Genomic DNA, 19,794 nt, shown 5'->3' with positions numbered 1-19,794 from the left:
ATGCATCAAATTAAATTCAGGTTTGTGTCAAATAGTACAAAAATCCATCCATCTATTTTCTATACCGTGTATCCTCACTAGGCGTTGCGGGTATGCTGGAGCATATACACAATGTAAACAAACCTATGGATAATTTGGGGTCGCCAATTAATTATTAATTTTTGGAATGTGGGAGGAAACCGGAGTACCCTGAGAAAACCCACGCATGCACGGGGAGAACATGGAAACTCCACACAGAGATGTCCAAGCAGAGACCCACACACACACACAAACCTTCAACCAGGTGTGACTGCAGTGAGTCAATCGCATGACTGGTTTTGGTTTAGTTTTTTTACCACATGCCTTTCCTGACGTAACGCTGGCAGGGACTCAGAAACCATGAAAGACAGAAGCATGTACCGTTACACCACCAGGAGTGTAACTGGTTGTTTGTCTATATGTGCCCTGCGATTGGCTGGCGACCAGTCCAAAGACAGCATACTCTTGACCCTAGTGAGGATACGCGGCATAGAAGATAAATGGATGGATAAATTCAACACAGACGATGAAACACGTAGAAGGACATGCTTCTTCTCGTTTGTTTGTTTAGCATCAACATTGCCATCACTCCAATGAGCTTCCAAGAACGACTCCATACGCCGTCTTCTTTTATCCGCAGTCAAATGACACATCAATCCTGTAGCAACTCACAGCAGCTTTGATTCTTTCTTTGTCTTCTGTACTGATAACTGCTGTATGGAACATGAAGAACTGTTCTAATCCAAAAGAGCGGAAGAGCAGAATGTCCATAAAGGATTCTTTTTGAAGACCACCACTGATGACAACTGTTAAGAACACTGATACACACAAGGAGAAATCTTAAAAGCTTCACAGGCTAAATATTATTTTTTGCACCTCGACTGTGTGACTATTGTGTGTGTGGTTCTTATACTATTCAATAACACCTAATTAGACATCTAATGAGACCCAAAACAAGAGCTGGACCTTCCGTGGAGCTACACAGCAAGTTTATTTTCAACACGTGGCCATCTCCTGGATATAGTTGTAAGGACCACAAACTGAAAGTTTCAAAAGTGCCTCCGACAGATTATTTATTGGAAACTATCATAACTAGAATGGAACACACTTACAGTAAGGTTGTACAATGAAGACCAACATTTTCTGGAAAAATTGTTCTTCTAATGTCAAAACTACATGTGCCGTTATGCAATACTCCAGCATACCTCACAAGACCCTAGGCCTGCCTTAGGCTTTTTATTTGGCTTTTTTAATTGTTGTGATAACTACTGTATTCAGAAAGATTAGTTAATGGGGACACTAACGAACAAACACTCTCAAGGTTAGGGCTGTCCAAAGTCACTTATGTCCAGTGACTCTTTTTCTATTGGCCCACAGCAAAAAAAAACAACAAAAAAAACATTTTAGCATGAGTCATAGCTAGCGATAGTGCCAAGAAGACTCTTCCTGTCGTAAAAGGCTTTGGTTTGTACCCCACCTCTCGCCCGAAGACAGCTAGGATAGGCTCCAGCATGCCCACGACCCTCCTGAGGATAAGCGGTTCAGAAAATGGATGGATGGGAATCGTACCTGTTACAAAAACAGAATCCAACTCAGCAAAGTGCAGAGTGCATGTGTAGGTCCACTAATAATTTCAACACTGAACTATGTAGGCCGTTTTTTGAGTGGTTCCCTTATTTGTGTAAAATTGAAACAAAACGTAGCCAACTTTAACATAAAAAAGGCCATGGGAGTTCACATATGTGTATATCAGTGCTGTTTGCTCAATCTGGTGATGTTTGTTGCAATGCATGGCCCCATCATTGACTCTTTTCTTTCATTTTCCGAATCATTTCTCTTTTATTATTTTTTTTATTTGGAGGATAGATGCGCTGATTTTTTTTTTTAGGAATGATTCTTTCATGTGTTCTCCATCTGTGAACGGCTTCCTACTCCTCTCATGTGCAGCCACAACACTCACGGTTGTAATTGAGTTTGGAGCTTCATCCACTTCTTGAAAGTACGGTATGTCCTCTCTGCTCAACCTTCCGTAGTAGTTCCAAAATTGCTTTCTTACGCCCATCTGCAGTTGAGTTGAGTTTTCTGTCAATGTTGTATTTTTTGTTGTTTGCTAATTTCTCACCTGAAACACATACCAAACCGTGATTATGGCCATTTTTATGCATCCCTCACTGATGTGGCAGATCTGCCCCTTAAATGAATGCAAAAAAACTACTTAAAGGGACTTTAAGAAGAAACTATACATATTGACAGCATTGATGAGTCAAGTTGAGTGTCCATAGACTGTAGATGCTCGGTGTTTCTTTAGTCGTGTTTCTCGAGTTGAGTGTCCGTGCGGCATTTTGCGTTTGCAATTGCCCAGCTTCTTTGAATGCACACCATTAGCAAGCAGCTTGGACAGGAACAGAAAGTATAAATGACAGGTGATTTGAGTTGATTTCAAGAAGCAGACCTGTTGGTTTTTCAATGGGATTGATACATTTACACAATGACATACCTCGTTTCCTTGTTTCATTTAGCCAGCAGCAGCAGGGGTAAGTGAGACAAAAAAAACAAATACCTGTGAGTCTAGGTTCAGTAAAAAAAAACTTGCAAGTACACTGAATTTGATCATGGTGCCTGCCTGTTTTTTTTTTTGCTTTTTTTTTTTTTTGCTTTTTTGTCAGCATGTCGGCAATAACATAATGCAGCAGATCCGTGACTTTAATGTAAGTGTGACATCATTATTTTTCCTCATTGCACAATAAAATACAAAGAAATGCCAGTTATGAGTTAGAAGGTGCTTGTCACTGCCGTCCTTCCATAGGGTGGAAAAGCCAATGTTTTATTTTCTTACTTTATTGCAATAATACGCATTACACAGCATTGCAGACAAGGGCCAGATTTGCAAACAAGTCAAATGCCAAGATGAAGGATTATATACCCAAGCATCATACGTATATACCCCAAAGTATCATGACTTTTCCTGGAGAAGGACATAATGCATGTGTATTCTATACAGACCAAAAGAAAGAACACAAACGTTTTAATCAGTTAATTAACATAAATAAATTGGAGTAAGTCGACTAGTTCAGGGTGTACCTTTCACCCAAAGACAGCTGAGATAGGCTCCAGCATACCTGCAACCCTAGTGAGGATAAGCGGCATAAAGATGGATGGGTGGATGGATGAATGGATGGATAGATGGAGCCAAGTCAGGTCAGGTCAAGTCAAGCCAAGTCAATTCAATGCAAATCAGGTCAAGTCACATCACGGCCAGTCACATCAAGTCACGTCAAGTCGAGTCAGGTCATGTCATGTCATGTTGTCAGGTCAAGTCATGTCATGTCATGTCATGTCATGTCATGCTGTCAGGTCAAGTCATGTCATGTCATGTCATGTCATGGCATGTCATGCTGTCAGGTCAAGTCATGTCATGTCATGTTGTGTCAAGTCATGCTGTTAGGTCATGTCATGTCATGTCATGTTGTCATGTCAGGTTAGGTCAAGTCAATTCAAGTCAGGTCAGGTTGGGTCACTGCAGGCCAATTCAAGTCAAGCCAATTTAAGTCAAGCCAAGTCAGGTCAGGTCAGGTCAGGTCAGGTCATGTCAGGCCAAGTGAAGTCAAGTCAAGCCAATTTAAGTCAAGTCAAGCCAACACCAGATGATAGACAACATCCCCTGACACCCCCATCCAGGCAACCTGTTCTATCATTAAAAATCTCCAAAGGAGTCAGTGCCTCACCAGTCATGAACCTCACCTCATGTCACTGATTATGGTGTACCATTGTACCCCTAGTTTTAGCATGCTGAATTAATAAAAGTAATACGGCCTGTGTTTTCTTAAAATGTTTTGTCGGCAGCCCCTGGTGGGGGAAGTTTGGACATCCCTGCTGTAAATGAATGAAATGACATAAAGTCATCACTGTGTCACTGTGTGTTGTATTAGTTGTCAGTGTTTCTCACACACACACACAAACACCTGCACACAAGTCCTGGGAGGTTGGAGGTAATTGCCCCCATCGACCTGCCACTTTATCTGACAAGGATTCCAATCAGGATGCAAATAAATGTAAGACGAGAGCAGCGATAGGAGAAATGTCTGCTGTTTTTCCTCCTTTTCCTTTTAGCCTAGGGTGGGTTAAAAAAGCCCAGTGGAATCCAATTAGACTATTAGCTCCAAATGCATTGATTATGTCCTCCTCCTAACGTCCTATTAAAAGCAGGCAGCGGGCTGCAGGCTCTGAAGGCCATGAAAGCATCCTCGTGTAGCACCTTTTGATTATTCTTCATCCTTTCAGCCCTGTATGGCGTTTGTCACACAGCACACATTCAGAAAACGTGTGCTTGTGTGATGTGAGTGTGTGTGCATTCCACACAGAGATAATAAGGAGCCTATCAAACAAAAAAAACACAAATGCAATGTAGAAGAAACCACAGCTGCACGTGCGCTGGATGACAATTGTTTCTTTATGACCACTGGCTGTTTATGTTGCTATGTGACAGAGGACTACTGGGGGTGTGGGGGTACATCATATAGACACGGTGGACACTTCATTAGAAACACATTCATACAGCTTTTTCTCTTTCCATACTGCATCAGCGGGGTTTGAGCAGGGCGTTGTGGCGCAATTGGTGCTCTTCCCTACTTTTACTACATTTGCACATTTACACTTGCATGCATTTTGCATTCAGCATTTTTGGTAAGCGGAACTAAGTACACAGAATTAGAGCCCTCTAGATATGCCATAACATCCCTATAGTCAGCTTTGCACAATATAGAAGTCATAATAACATTCCAAAAACATGCATGTTAGGTTGAATAGGTATGAATAGGCTCCAGCGTGCCCCCATGACCCTGGTGAGGATAAGCGGCATAGAAAACCAATGGATGGAAATGTATTATTAGGTTGGTTGTTTTGTATTTTATTGGTTGCTATACAGCACTTAGGTAGTTAACTGTGAAATGTGCTAAATAAATGAATTTGACCTTGACCCCGCACTAGAAGAATTGCGTGGCGACAGCAACAGTAGCTTTTTAGTAGGGATTATTGTGCCTGTCATGAAATCATTCAAACCTGCAATAAAAGTTTGTGTGCTGTTCCAGTGATTGTTGTTCCAGACTGGTGCTTGTGTGTCTCACATTGTGTCTCACATGTGACTTGTGTAGAGTCCAACAGTACATATTATCATGTCGTCTTCGGGCAAGAGGTGGGGTACACCCTGGACTGGTCGCCAGCCAATCACAGGGCACATATAGACAAACAACCATTCACACTCACATTCATACCTATGGACAATTTGGAGTGGCCAATTAACCTAGCATGTTTTTGGAATGTGGGAGGAAACCGGAGTACCCGGAGAAAACCCATGCATGCACGGGGAGAACATGCAAACTCCACACAGAGATGGCCGAGGGTGGAATTGAACTCGGGTGTCCTAGCTGTGAGACCTGCGCGCTAACCACTCGCCGCCGTGCATTCTTAAGTTTCATATTTCCACAGAAAACATAAAAATGGAGGCAAACTAATCCATATTTCCCACTGAACCGAAGTCTTGTGATTGAAAAGCGGCTGTGAGTTTGAGCTTTGGGAATAAGCGAATATCTTCATATCCTCCGTTGGGGGTATTTTAGGAGTTTTGTTGTTATATTGCTTGCTGTTTTTTATCTTTTAATTGCGGAAATGAATGTGGATATGCTCGAACCTGAAACTCAAAAACCCGAGAAATGAACACGAGTCTTTGAAAGTCAAAGCAGTGGATGCTCGTCACCATGGCGACGGCCGTAATGACAGTATGGCTATCATTTTCCCCTCATTAGTAACTTCGACTCTCTTCTCCCACTCCACTCTCCACCATATAATTGTACAAGAACCAAGTAACAAGAGATCCAAATGTGATATTTTCCTCACAGTACTCCAAGTCGGCATGTGTAGGACGAAGAAATGTCCACATGTCCATTGTTAAACATTGTAAAAGGGTTCAAATAAAAGCAAAACAGCACTTTCTGACACCCTGCTGTACATGTGCAGGAGCAGAGCTAGACACATGTTCATTGGAGGACAATGAGAATGGTGAAGACAAGAAAGAAGAAATATGTCCTCCATTCTTCTTTCTTTTTGCTTGGCACCTTATTCGGTGCCAAGGTTCATCATTGTCGTCTCCTTTGTTTACTGCGTAGTCTTTCTTGTTCTTAAGAGTATTTACACTTGGAAGGACACACGCGATCCCCCCTGGAGTGTTTGCTAACATGATTAGCCCGTCCCTGATGACGGCATGCAACCTGAGTCTGTGGTGTCCAACCGGGGGAGAAAGGCTGCGAATTAGATTTGCTCACCATCCCACCATGGCGTCTTCTAACTCAGCAAATGAACGCTGAAAGAAAGGATTACAAAACACCAGCCTCTCAGGTTACGTCTAAACGTATTGTGGTATTGTTCAAATAGGTTAAGCCTTGTTTTTGAGCCACCGCATGAAGTGAAAAGAGCAGGGGAGATCGTGCATCTGTCATAGATGATTACAGTTATTTATTTACACTCTCAAGTCCAATGCATCTTGATGCTTGTGGGTGTCAACGCATTGAAAGGTTCCCCGTGCCTCCATTTCATTGCCACACGGTTAAATGAAGCATCAAATAAGATTCTTTTATTCCTGCACATTTGTAATATGCTGCAGTTTATTGTGAGAGCAGCAAATGTATTCAAGTGTCTCGCGGGACGACACGGTCTCTCGCCACCTTGCTAAGCTGACCTTTACGCTCTTATCCTTATTAAACGTCGCAGAGGCAGAGGTAGAGGACTTTGGGTCTTTTTACAAAGTTTCCCACTCTGACATTTCACCACAGCACTCCCAAATCCATCATCACGCTGCATCGTCCACAACAATAAGGCCAAACTAATGTGCTAAGGTTGGAAACAATAACTGCGTCCGCTGTGGGGAATGAAAGAGAACATCCATTCTGGAGGTGGAAAGTGTTTTTATTTTCATTAACTTTATTCTGGAGGGACCAGGGGGTATTATTTTGTAGACAATACCAGGCTGCAGGTCACATGATGGAAGATGGAACAACACAAGATAACTACTGCAGCTGTGACCTAGGATGACTTGAGGAGGTCTGAAGAGGACTTACAGAGGACTGGAGTGGTCTTGGGAAGACTGGGGATGTCTGTGGGGGGCTGAGGAGGTCTGATGTGCTGTAAATGGGACCGATGAAAGAGGAGGACTGATGCGGTCTGGGGATGACTGGAGAGGTTCGAGGTGTAACAGAATAGGACTGGTGTGGTCTGAATAGGATTGAGGAGGTCCAAGGTGGGTGGTCCGTACAGAACTGGGGAGGTCTAATGTGGTCTGATGAATATCTGAGGAAGTCTGAATAAGACTTGGTGTGGTGTCAGGAGGTCTGAGGATGACTGGGGAGTTCTGAGGTGAACACAATAGGACTGTGGTGGACTGCAGAGGTCTGAATTGGATTAATCTGGTCTCAAACGGTATGAGGAGCTCTGAATAGGACCAAAGAAGGCTAAGGAGACCTGCTAGGTCTGAAGTAGTCCGAGGAGGTCTGACTAGGTCTATGGGTGTCTGAATAAGACTCAGAAGGACTGAGAAGGCCTAAAGAGGACTGAGGAGTTTCTGAATAGGACTAAGCAGGTCACAATAGGACTTGGGTGATCTGAGAAGGTCTAATGAGGTTTTACTGAATCAGTATAGGGGTGATCTCACAACATCTGAGAAAGTCTGAAGCGGTTTGAGGAGGTCTGACTAGGACAGAGAAGGCTGGCGACAAACGACAAGATTACCATAATGAAGTGAAAAATCTTTGTGTCAGTGGGAAAATGAATTAATCATCTCTTCTTTTTTTTGGAACCACGACACGCTTGGAAAGTCTTTAATATCTTGAAACTTATTAGTCAGGCTTAGTTTGAGGCAGCTCAGAGCTCAGCAGAGCACAGTTTTCTGTGAGACTCAGCGCTCTGAAACGCCCACAGCTCGCTATTGATTTCACATCACATTCATCTGCTTCAATGGCAACAAAAAAACAGCGGTCGCAAACTTTGCTCTGCTATTGATCTCGTGCAACATTTAATAATGCAGGATGATCTAGTAGGTGGCTTCTCTGATGCTTGGACGCCGTCTGTTCAAATACTCTCAAACTGTATCAAAGCTTTCACTGAAAGCATGTTTGCAGGAAGCAGCTATGGTTCCTTCAATGCTGTCCACTAAAACATATAGTGGGGAATATATGTTTGTTAGTTATATAATAATAATATGAATTATGTGCCCTGCGATTGGCTGGCAACCAGTCCAGGTGTACCCTTTCTCTTGCTCAAAGTCAGCTGGTATAGGCTCCAGCATACCAACACAACTCTAATGCCCAAAGTTATTTGTATCTACTATTGCAATTGTCACAGACTGCTGTTTAGAATCTTTTGTGTACACCTTGGACTGGTGGCCAGCCAATCACAGGGCACATATAGACAAACCATTCACACTCACATTCATACCTATGAACAATTTGGAGTCGCCAATTAACCTAGCATGTTTTTGGAATGCACGGGGAGAACATTCAAACTCCACACAGAGATGGCCGAGGGTGGATTTGAACTCCGGTCTCCTAGCTGTGGCCTGCGCACTAACCACTCGTTCGCTGTGCAGCCTTGCTTGGAACTGTTAGCTCAAATTTGGGTAGAAGCTCCTAAATAACGGCATCGGACTGCTACAGTATGTCGATTGACAGGTTCTTTCAATTCAGTGCTAGCAGCACTAGCATTAGCATTAGCTAATCAGCTACTCATAAACACATCAGTAAAACATACATATGTTATCATGATGTAATTATTTGTATGTATTGTGTAAAACTTCAACTTAAAAGCACAATATGAATATAGACCCACCATCCACCAGTATGAGCCTGGACTTAATTTGCTTTTCAGAGACCCGGTCTACCACAAATCTGCCCAGGACCTTCAGTATTTAAAGCAGATGATGGCCACTGCACTATGGAACCACCCAGCATGTTTAGTAGAGCTGCAGTCTTTACAGCGTGGGAGAACGTAGAAGGTGCGTTCAAGGACTGTCGAACAGTGGAACAATTCCCCGCTGACATTAAACATTCAATACCGGAAGATTTCTAACTGTATATTATTATCATAAATATATATACATACCATAACCATATTTTCCAAATTGCTATCTCTTACCTTTGTGTATCAAATAATTTACCACAAAGAGATTTACTGTACACCCCTACTTACTATAGATAAAAACTTACTTTTATCTGCAGTTAAATGCGATTTTTACCTGTGATTAAATATGAGTTAACTATGGACGACATGTGATTAATCATGATGAAGTATTTAAATCGATTGATAGCTCTAATAATTATGTTAGTAAGTGTTCTAGGAACTATGTAATAATATAGTTCCTAGAACTAAAATGTTCCTGTGGGACATTATGTTTATTTCAAAGCAGTCATCCAATCAGATATGTTTAAGGGGACTATTATGCTTTTTATTTTTTCTGACCTATAAAAGTTGTTACTATGTTGCATTCCTGTTTTGAACGATGCCAATGAGTCAGATAATGACGTATGCTCATTTGTAAGTGACCCTGAAGGCAGTTGTGGATGGCTCTGCACGCTGTGTTTTACAGCTTTTTAAAACACAGAGTTCTACTGACATCACTGCAACCCGGACTTCCTTATATATGTGGGCATGCCCTGTGGAGTAATGGCTACCAGGAAACATTTTTTCCCCGGATGATGCAAAGCTAATTTTGTTGAACTTAGGCTAGCATCAGGCAGAAGTGGTTGGAGTGGTTGTTTTGTGAACATGGGCCAATGCTGGACTATCCCCCAAATTGTTGCTGAAGTCCGATGCCTTTGCAACATTACATGGTTGTGTTGAAGAGTCAGAAGAGCAAACTGTAAGTAAAAATTTATCAGTGTCCGAACTGTGTATTTTGTGTAAGGAATTGAACAAAACGGGTTTGGTAGCCCACAGCAGAGTGGGCTCGGCGGGAGGCTTCAGGTGTGGACTAAGTTACTCAGACCGTTTTGGGTGGGAGGCAGGAAGTCCATGGAAACACTGCAGGAAGAGGTGGAGAGTGGAGGTTATCACGTATAGCTGCCCCATAGGAGTCCAGACCTCAGTACAATGGCCCGGAAATGAGCATATTAGGTCCCCTTTAAGCTCTGTAAAGCCCGACTGAAGGTGCCTGGAACTTTAAAAATCCTGAAAAGGTTGGTAAATCCAAAATTGCCAGGTACTCATCCCCAAACATGTACATTTCATCGGTAAAGATCCTGGTTTTAAAGTTCTTGGCTTTTGTCCTGCCCCTTTAAGAAAGTACAGCAAATTCATTTAACTCATTATATGGATCAAAGATACACTTTCTTCCATTCAAACATCTCCCTGGTGTGCAGCCTAAAGAAATGTCTGACCTCTGTGCTTCCCCCAAGACTTCTCACCAACTACTAAGTCACGACTAAGCCCATTGTATTTCTGATATGTTTTTTGTAGTTATGTTAACATATTTGCCTATGAAATTAGACTGCAAGATTGTGCTGCTGCAGTGTCTTCCATTAACCATCATACAGCTCTGTTAAATATAGTCGGCCGTGTCTGGAAGTGTGATGACAGCACAAGAAGCATGGAAGTGTAATCACAGACCAGCTAATTGGTGCTGTGGGCCTCATCTGCTCTGCTGTGGGCAGCTGTGTTCAGTTTATAAACACACACACACACACACTTGAACACACACTTGCTCCCGAGCTTCCATCAGTCAATGTGTGAAGGGTCGTCGTGAGTGTGTGTGGATGGCGCCACTGCTGGTGCTTCTCTTGACCTTTGGATGAATAAGACGAGGAGCGAGTGGCCTCTGTTGTGGCGCTCCACCACGACACGTTCGATTCTCATTTTCGAAGGAGGATGAGGATGACAGGGAGACACCGGATGACGAATGGGGTGCACCAAGACGCTGAAGATGAGTTGTGAGGTGATGGAAGAGAGTGTAGCTAAATGTGAGACGCCTAGACAAGAAATCACTAATTCGCTGGACTTTTTTGGGCTGGTTTTTAATGTGACGTAGCGTGCTTACGTCTGCCAGTCTATTGAAACTCTAATTGTTGCACTTAATTGTCTTCATCATTGCACTTTCATAAAAACAAACCTTCTGAACTGTGGTTTAAAGTCTGACTATTGTGAAAAATGTTTTACTCGAAAATATGCTACTATTAAAGCTGTTTACACAAAAGTTAAGCAATTTTATGTTTTGCATTTTGTTCCTGACTGTACCCAAATCAACCAAACATTAAACCTTGAAACCGAGACCGATACTAAACCATGATTATGGCGTACCATAAATACATCATTTATTCCTGTGTAATATCCCAAAACAACATTCTTGTTTTCTTGTTTGCCTGTTTAACCGTTTATTTTCTAGCCTGAGGTTTTTAGCCCACTGGTCATTTCCTCTTGAAAGGGCCCCACCTTGGTTTAAAATAGAAATGTTTATATTAAATCCAATCCAGCCTAAAGTGTATCTACTAAATCTCAATGCAATGTTGATACAGACTGATCAAGAGATGCTAGGGTACGCTTCATACAATAAAAAATGTTGCATGGTTATGACTGAACCCCTCTGAGACTGAATGGAAAGAAATCTACATAGGAATACAAAAAGTGTATCTTCAGTAACATATTGCAGCTGGGGGCTTTGTAGGACTTCAGGAATTTGTCACCAGCTGCTTATAATTATCTGCCTTGTAGTTTCCAAGAAAGGATAATGATCATGATTAGCGTATATGCTGAAGTTATGTGGCTGAGTTGGAGTGTTGTGTAAATTCAATTTAGGATTAATTAATCATCTAAGTGTGGGACTTATATGGACAATACAGAAATAGACTATGAGTGAGGGAAAGGAGGTAATAGTGGGGGATAAAGGTGTTAGGTTATGACTTAAGATGCGATGCACAATATATGGAAATGTTAATAAAATGTTAAAAAAACTAACAATTACTTTTAATGCCTAAACATTTTCATGGCAAATAAAAAAAGGACCTCCACTTCCAGTGACCCTTTTTATCCTGATGATACAGGTCTTATCTGCTAAGTTGCTCAGAGCTTTAAATCCAGCATTAACTCCCTGGTTTAGCATTAATTATAAAGCACCTCCCTGCATGAAGCTGGGCTGATGTTGGACATTTTAACACTCAAATATGTTGCATTAAGAAGCCAAACGAGTCACAAATATGAGATACCGATCAGCCAATGATGTTTATGGAACAGCGCTGATATAGTCGTCATATGGCAAGCTTTGGAGCTGCACCAGGCCAGGAAAACAAAATCCCTGACTCAAAGTGAGCATAGAAATCAAAAGGACGACTGAGGGGGTGTTGCAGCAGCACAATGTCCTACATATAAATATAGAAGCATGTGTTTTCAAGTAAGTTGTTCAACACTGGCTGGAGACTCATTGCTTATTGCGCATGAGTTTCCTGCGCCTTAATCCAGTGCAGATGCTTTGTCACTGTTTGGCGGTTTATGCTCAACAAGTGCAATACACAGACTTTATGTTTTGTACAATAAATGCAAGCATCAGCAGCATTAGCAATGATTACAGTGGAGCATAGTAAGTGGTATTTTTACCCACTACAGCAGCTTTTACTATGTTAATGAGCTCTTTTCATTGAATGCCGCACGCTGTGTGCCAGCACCGTATTATGCCTCCTGAATAGACCCTCAGAAGCCCTCTGACAGGATGAGGGGTTTCATCTTTTCTTTCTGCTTACTTTCATTTCATTTGTGCTTGCCACACCCCATTTCATAAAAGGTGTATACACATTTTCATTTAAAAAACAAAAAGCAACTCAAAACCTTCAACTCCATTTTTTCTGGGCCAAATCTTGCAAACCCTGCAGAAATGTGCTTAAGTGTCTGCACTGGAACTCTGAGTCATTGTCAGTCTGCTCCCATTCTTTTTACCACTGCCTACAATGCATCTATTTCTTCGCTATTTATAGTGCAGTGCCAAGAACAGAGTTATCTGGACCTATTGTATAAAGTGTTCCAGCATTTGTATCAAATAATAATAATCACATCAATCGCTATAATTTGATATATAATACAAATGTTGCCTTTACACTTTTTGAAAATGCACCATAATAATGCATGATATTTTTTATATTAACACAATAAAAAACATTTGTACATTGGTTAACGCAGTACAATGCCATCGTTATGTCAGTGCCCATCACTGTTGTCAATTACGGTAGATACTGGGAGCCCGGAAAGAATGCCTGTTTTTAAAACACATAATCACACAGTGTTTTCTTTGCAGTTATTGAAGGTATAAGTAAATTTGTGTTTAATTACATTTAAAAAATGTTATTTGTTTAAAAACGGCCAAACAGTGGCGTTACGTGTCAAAAATACTACTAGATGGATGACGTGTACGTTGGGGTCCTTCGGACTTCCGGGTGTGAGTAAACAGATCACGAACAGCGTCGCCTCGCCTGAAATATGTAAGTTTTTTCTCTGTTCTCTTTTATATTTTGCCTCAAATGTAAGAATCGGAAGGTTAAAGCGGAGGCGACGATACCGCTCTTTGTGTCGGCTTGTCCAGGTCCAAAGTGACGTTTAAAATCACGTTGACGTCGGACCCTCGGCTCCCGTTCAAAGTGTGAGTACACTCATTGACAGCTCTGCATCTGTTATTTTAGATTATTTTAGCTTTACTGTGCATGTCCCCTCTATTTTCGTCTTAAGAAGATTGTTTTACTTTCTCGGGTTTAGATAATAACAGCTCGTTGGCACATTCGCTGATATGTAGGGTAGTTTATATGTTAGCATATGCTAACTTTTGCAGCACTGTGAATAGCTCTAAAATAATGTATCATGTATGTATAATGTAAAATGTATCTGCATCACTTAACATGAAACCGTGTGTACATTCAGGCTAGTAAATTCAATGTAATGCCTTGACAGACATCAGCATTAAATATCACTTTTAAAAAATGAGTAAGTCAGTTGCTCCTCCTGAGAGTTGCAGTTAATCGACGTGGCATTAAAGCAAACTAATGTTATTTTCTTGCAGATTAAGTGTCCCAGACAGCACGCCATTCACTGCAGTTCTGAAGTTCGCAGCTGAGGAGGTAATAATAAGGACTGGGTTACATTTGACGTCACATCCGGTTGCTGGAAGTCATGTAAAGTCAGAGCGAAAAGGCCGAATATATGCATTGTTCTGGCATGTATACATCGTACAAAGATGGGTTTTGGGAAAAGTTATTGCAGAGGTAGTCCATATTAAAGGAGAGAAAGAAACACAAAACACGGAGAAGGGTGGCTGCTTAACCGCTCACTTGTCTAGTGGAGCCGAGTATGAACATGCTCAAGTTTTCAGTGGTCAACAACAAGCAAAATTTATACTAAGTCCAAATCCAGCGATAATAATCACCAAAGGTCCAAGCTAATTATCTATTGCTCTGTAACCTAAAAACATATATATATTTACAACACACATGTTTTAGAGCAGAAAAAAAGCAGAATCGGTCCCCTTAAAATGTTTTAGATCATCAAATATATTTAAATATTAGTCAATGACAACACATCTGAATGCAAAATGCAGTTTTTAAATGAAACTTGTTATTATAAAGGGAGGGGGAGAAAAATCCAGACATACACGGCCTGGTGTGAAAAAGTGATTGTCCCCCTGTTAAAACCTAACATAACTGAGATTGATTGATAGTTATCAGTCTGGAAAAGGTTATAAAGCCATTTCTAAAGATTTGCAACTACAGCAAATCACGGTGAGACCCATTATCTACAAATAGCGAAAACATGGAGCAGTGGTAAACCTTCTCAGAAGTGGCAGGCCAACCAAAATTACCCCAAGAGCACAGCAATGAATCACCCAAGAGGTCACAAAAGACCCCACAACAACATCCGAAGAACTGCAGGTCTCATTTGTTAAGGTCAGTGACTCCACCATAAGAAAGACACTGGGCCTGCATGGCAGAGTTCCAAGATGAAAATCACTGCCGAACCAAACAAACAAGGCTTGTCTCAATTTTGGCAGCAAACATCTTGATGATCCTCAAGACCAGGGGTGGGCAAACTACGGCCCGGGGGCCACATGCGGCCCACCAAGCGTTTGAATCCGGCCCACCAGTTGCTTTCTAAGTAACTTCAACTTTTAACATACAAACTGGCAACATGACTTGCAAGTCGGATGTCTGATTTAGTAAAAAATAAACAACAAAACTGTAAAATTAAATGACATAGTTTGATGTGGTGTGATGTTTAAAGTGCTCCTAAAAAAGGGACATGAGAACATACAACTGATATAGGATAACACTTTTACAGATAAAATTAGACAAATAATTCAAGGAAAATGATAAGCATAAAATAGCGTGTGTGTGTTAAATACGTATATGTTCTGGCCCCCCAGACAATTTTGTTAACTCAATGCGGCCCTCGAGTCCAAATATTTGCCCACCCCTGCTCAAGACCTTTGGGAAAATACTGTGGTCTGACGAGACAAAATTGAAATTTTTGGAAGGTGTGTATCCCATTACATCTGGAGTAAAAGTAATGCTGCATTTCAGAAAAAGAACATCATATTAGGAGTAAAATATGGTGGTGGTAGTGTGATGGTCTGGGGCTATTTTGCTGCTTGAGGACCCCTGGAATAGTAAGACATGCTGTGATAAATGGAACCATGAACTCTGCTGTCTACCAAAAAATCCCGAAGGAGAATGTCCCGCCATCTGTTGGTGACCTGAAGCTGAAACCAACTTGGGTTCTGCAGCAGGACAATGATCCAAAACACACCAGCAAGTCCACCTCTGATTGGCTGAAGAAAAACCAAATGAAGACTTTGGAGTGGCCTAGTCAAAGTCCTGACCTGAATCCTTTTGAGATGCTGTGGCATGACCTTAAAAAGGTGCTTCAATGTGGTTGAATGACAACAATTCTGCAAAGATGAGTGGGACAAAATTCCTCCACAGCGCTGGAAGAGACTCATTGCAAGTTATCACAAACGCTTGAATTTTCACCTTTTCACACAGGGCCATTTAGGTTTGGATTTATTTTTCTCCCTTAATAAGGTTTCATTTAAAAAAACATTTTGTGTTCATTTGTGTTGTCAAAGACTAATATTAAAATTAGTTTGATGATCTGAAATATTTAAAGGGGACCTATTATGCTTTTTCCACTTTTCTGACCTATAAATGTAGTTAGAATGTTTTATTCTCGTGTTAAACGGTGTCAAAGTTTCATATAATGAGGCTTGTGCATTCGGAAGTGAGCTGTGAAAGAAGTTTGGGATGGCTCTGAACGCTCGTTTTTTTCTGGGCTTTTTCTAACATTGGCTCTTTTAGGAGCCAGGCTTCCTTATATGGGCATGCTGTAGGCCAGACAGCTCTTCTTTGCTCTGAGGCAAGCTCAGGCAGTAGTGGTTGGTGTTTGATTCCCAGCAAGAGAAAAATATTTTCATCTCTCAATGGCATTTCACACAGCACTGTTTTTGGGAATATAAACATGAAATATATGCCAAAGCTTTGCTGGAGCCAGAAGCTACGTGCTCTCCCCGCGGCATACTCTGTACAGTGACATAATTAGACCTGCTTTATGCTAGTAGTAGCTTCAGTTACATGTGTTCTGTTTAGTAAGGTTTACATACATATGACACAAGCCAAAAAACACAGTTTTAAGTTTTCAAAAACCTCAATTTTTAAGAACAAAAAAAAATCTGGATTTAACTTTTATTTTGTATATTTGAAAATTTGCTGTTTATGTGTTGCTGTACATCCTCCCCGCCGGTTGCTTCCAAAGTACTTCAACTTTTAACAGAAAAACATGACTTGCAAGTCGTCAGAGTCAGTCTGAGACAACCTTTTGATGGTTTAAGTAGCTTTTCACATGCGGCGATCCAGACAACTACCTCATCCATGGTGCCAAACACAAGTCAACAAATATATGACACACAACCCACACACTGCTTTGTCTGGGAAGTAAAAGAGGATAGTCACATAGTCTTTAATAGCCAATGTTTTATCATTAATAGTTCATATTGTATGTCACACATTATTTATGTACATTTCAGGTGTCTTATGGCATAAAAAAAACTGTAAAAATAAATTGCGGTATTTGATTTGGTCTGATGTACAAAGTGCTCCTGAATAAAAGCACACGCCTTGTTAACTCAAAAGTCAAAAAGTTGCCCACCCCCACTATAGTGTATATATTTATTGTTTTTGCTGCTTATATTGTTATTGTCGTATAAAACAACCCAGGTTGTTTTCAATGTGCTATAAAAATGAAGTTTGACTTGACGTGATACTTGCATGTGGATGAGACTTTAAAATAACCCCCATGTCCGTGTGGACATACTGTATATAGCCTTAATACATTGTGTTTCCTTGGAGATAGAAAAAAAATCTCAAAATAGATCAAACCTGACCCTCTTTTGATATTGAATATTAAATAGAAAAGCTTTTTCGGGAGAAGCAACCTGTGTTGACATATTTAAATCCCTCAGGTTTAGGTCATGCCGCAGTTTCACTCTCGGTCAAAAATTCTTCATCTTAACTTCATTTCATGCTGCCGGTGCTGCCCTATCTCCTGTCGCCAGGCAGCTTCGTCCGACCACGCTAATCCTGTCAGCTACACTAGCACCTGTATACTTAGCCATCATAGATATCCAGAAACCCGGGCACAGCCACTACTGTGTTAATTACGTGCAGTGGCATTCAAGTGTGCGCGCTGTCACGACTCCCTCCCAGCAATGACACACGTGTGGTGACATATTGATGAATGTGTCATATGGTCTGTGATGCTTGGAGAGCTGCCGTGTCTTATTTCACTCAGCGGGATTAGACTTTTTATTTACCTTCTCTGCTTCACTTTTCTGCAGTTCAAAGTGCCCTCAGCCACCAGCGCCATCATCACTAATGGTGAGTTCTTTTCACTTCATAAATCACAGGAATCACCTTCATGGAGAAATACTATTAAATACAAATATAGACTGCAATGTGCAGGAGTACCAGTGGTGACTACTTTAAACAGGGGAAGCTCATTGGAGTCTGATGTACATTTAATATGATTTTAGCAACGACGTCGCTGAAATCTCCACGGCGGGGAGGTGAAAACTCCTCTTTAGCCATTTGGCTGCTGTCGGTCAAAATTCAGGTCCACCCTGTGGTCCAGTCCAGCTTTCCTGGATGTCTTGTGCCGATTTAACCAATCAGGGTCTTTTGTTTCTGTCTGTGAACTTTCATGAGCTGAAGCTTGAGCTTCACTGGGGCGCTACCATAACGCCCATGCTGAATAATTCCGGGTTTGCATGAGAATACCTTTAACTGAAAGTGGACCTTCTCTCCTTGCAGACGGAATAGGAATCAACCCTGCACAAACAGCAGGTGAGTGACCATGTTCTGCTTTAGTGTTGCACAAAAACATGCAATCAATTTCTTATTTGACAAAGATCTTTACAATTTTGTTTAATGATCTGTATCACAAACAAACGCCATTGTGTTCAAGAAATCAAGTTATACTGTTGCTGGCATGACGGGAAACACCTTTTCACTCAGCTGCCCCCAAGCAAGCCTTGCCGGCCAGGGCAGGTTGGCTCCGTTGCCCTGGTCCTCCCCACTGATGGCCAATTTCATCAGCTGGCAGGGTTAGTTCATGAATGACCCCACACCCCCGAAACGACAGAAAGACAATGGGACAATGAGGAGTCTCATAAAAATAGCAAAACAATGTGATTTCTGTAAAATGTAAGCACATGGCTGAGCTGCAGGCTGAAAATGGCCCCCAGGCTACACTAATGTGCCACGGCATAGTGGTTGCCAAACACTAGTGTCGAGAATCATCGAAGAAAGTGTAACAAACGCATCTGCTACTTCAGCACCATGGCCAGCACCCATCCCTCCCCGGCACAAGCACATCCCCTTCAAATGGACTATAATTAACCATGGCCAACACCTTTGGTGTAACCTTGTTGCTAATTATGTCATCTTATGCTAATTAAACTTTGACGATAATATCAGTGAACACACACGCTCGTGTTTTATCTTGCGTTGCAGGAAACGTGTTCCTCAAACATGGCTCAGAGCTGCGCCTCATTCCCAGGGACAGAGTGGGAGGACGAGGAGATGGGCGCTGCTGGTCTCCTCTGAGGAGACAGTGACTCAGCTCTTGTCCTATTTATGTACTCGGACGTATACATTATGCGTGTAGACGTACGCTAACATGACATGCTCCATGCTGCCCTCGTCTTCACTCTCTCTAGGTAACTAACCACCCAAGCCTGTCTGTTTTTTATTTTGTTTTAGTGTTTGTAAATGACAATAAAACTACAGTGTCATCACACGCAAAACTTTTGAAGTAGTTTACTTTGTACGCACATTGTGATTAGAATTAGTTATATTTACGATTTTTAGGTATCCCAAAAGTTTTCTTCCGAGGGCTGCATACTGAAAAAGGATGCAAGGGCCACTTCCATTTTTCAAACTAATCATGTATATACGCAAATTCTCTGCTTGGACATCTCTGTGTGGAGTTTGCATGTTCTCCCCGTGCGTGCGTGGTTTTTCTCCGGGTACTCCGGTTTCCTCCCACATTCCAAAAACATGCTAGGTTAATTGGCCACTCCAAATTGTCCATAGGTATGAATGTGAGTGTGAATGGTTGTTTGTCTATATGTGCCCTGTGATTGGCTGGCGACTAGTCCAGGGTGTACCCCGCCTCTTCCCTGAAGTCAGCTGGGTTAGGCTCTAGCATACCCTAGTGAGG

General features: G+C 41.6%; 1 protein-coding gene across 2 annotated transcripts; it reads left to right on the top strand.

Moving 5' to 3' along the window:
• The first annotated feature begins 13,442 nt into the window (after positions 1 to 13,442).
• ufm1 (ubiquitin-fold modifier 1) lies at positions 13,443 to 19,397 on the top strand. 2 transcript variants are annotated; one of them, XM_058087042.1, is made up of 6 exons: positions 13,443 to 13,517; positions 13,619 to 13,675; positions 14,090 to 14,147; positions 17,912 to 17,951; positions 18,384 to 18,416; positions 19,086 to 19,397. In XM_058087042.1, coding segments are annotated over exons 1-6 (294 nt in total). In that variant the 5' UTR covers positions 13,443 to 13,515; the 3' UTR covers positions 19,190 to 19,397. The 2 variants fall into 2 exon arrangements, with proteins under 2 accessions (XP_057943025.1, XP_057943026.1); XM_058087043.1 differs by lacking the exon at positions 19,086 to 19,397 and adding an exon at positions 18,588 to 19,050.
• The last annotated feature ends 397 nt before the right edge of the window (positions 19,398 to 19,794 follow it).

Source organism: Doryrhamphus excisus, chromosome 11 (assembly GCF_030265055.1).
Source record: "Doryrhamphus excisus isolate RoL2022-K1 chromosome 11, RoL_Dexc_1.0, whole genome shotgun sequence".
NCBI classification, from domain to species: domain Eukaryota; kingdom Metazoa; phylum Chordata; class Actinopteri; order Syngnathiformes; family Syngnathidae; genus Doryrhamphus; species Doryrhamphus excisus.
The sequence above is the reverse complement of the archived record's forward strand: the minus strand, read 5'-3'. Positions and strand labels throughout refer to the sequence as shown.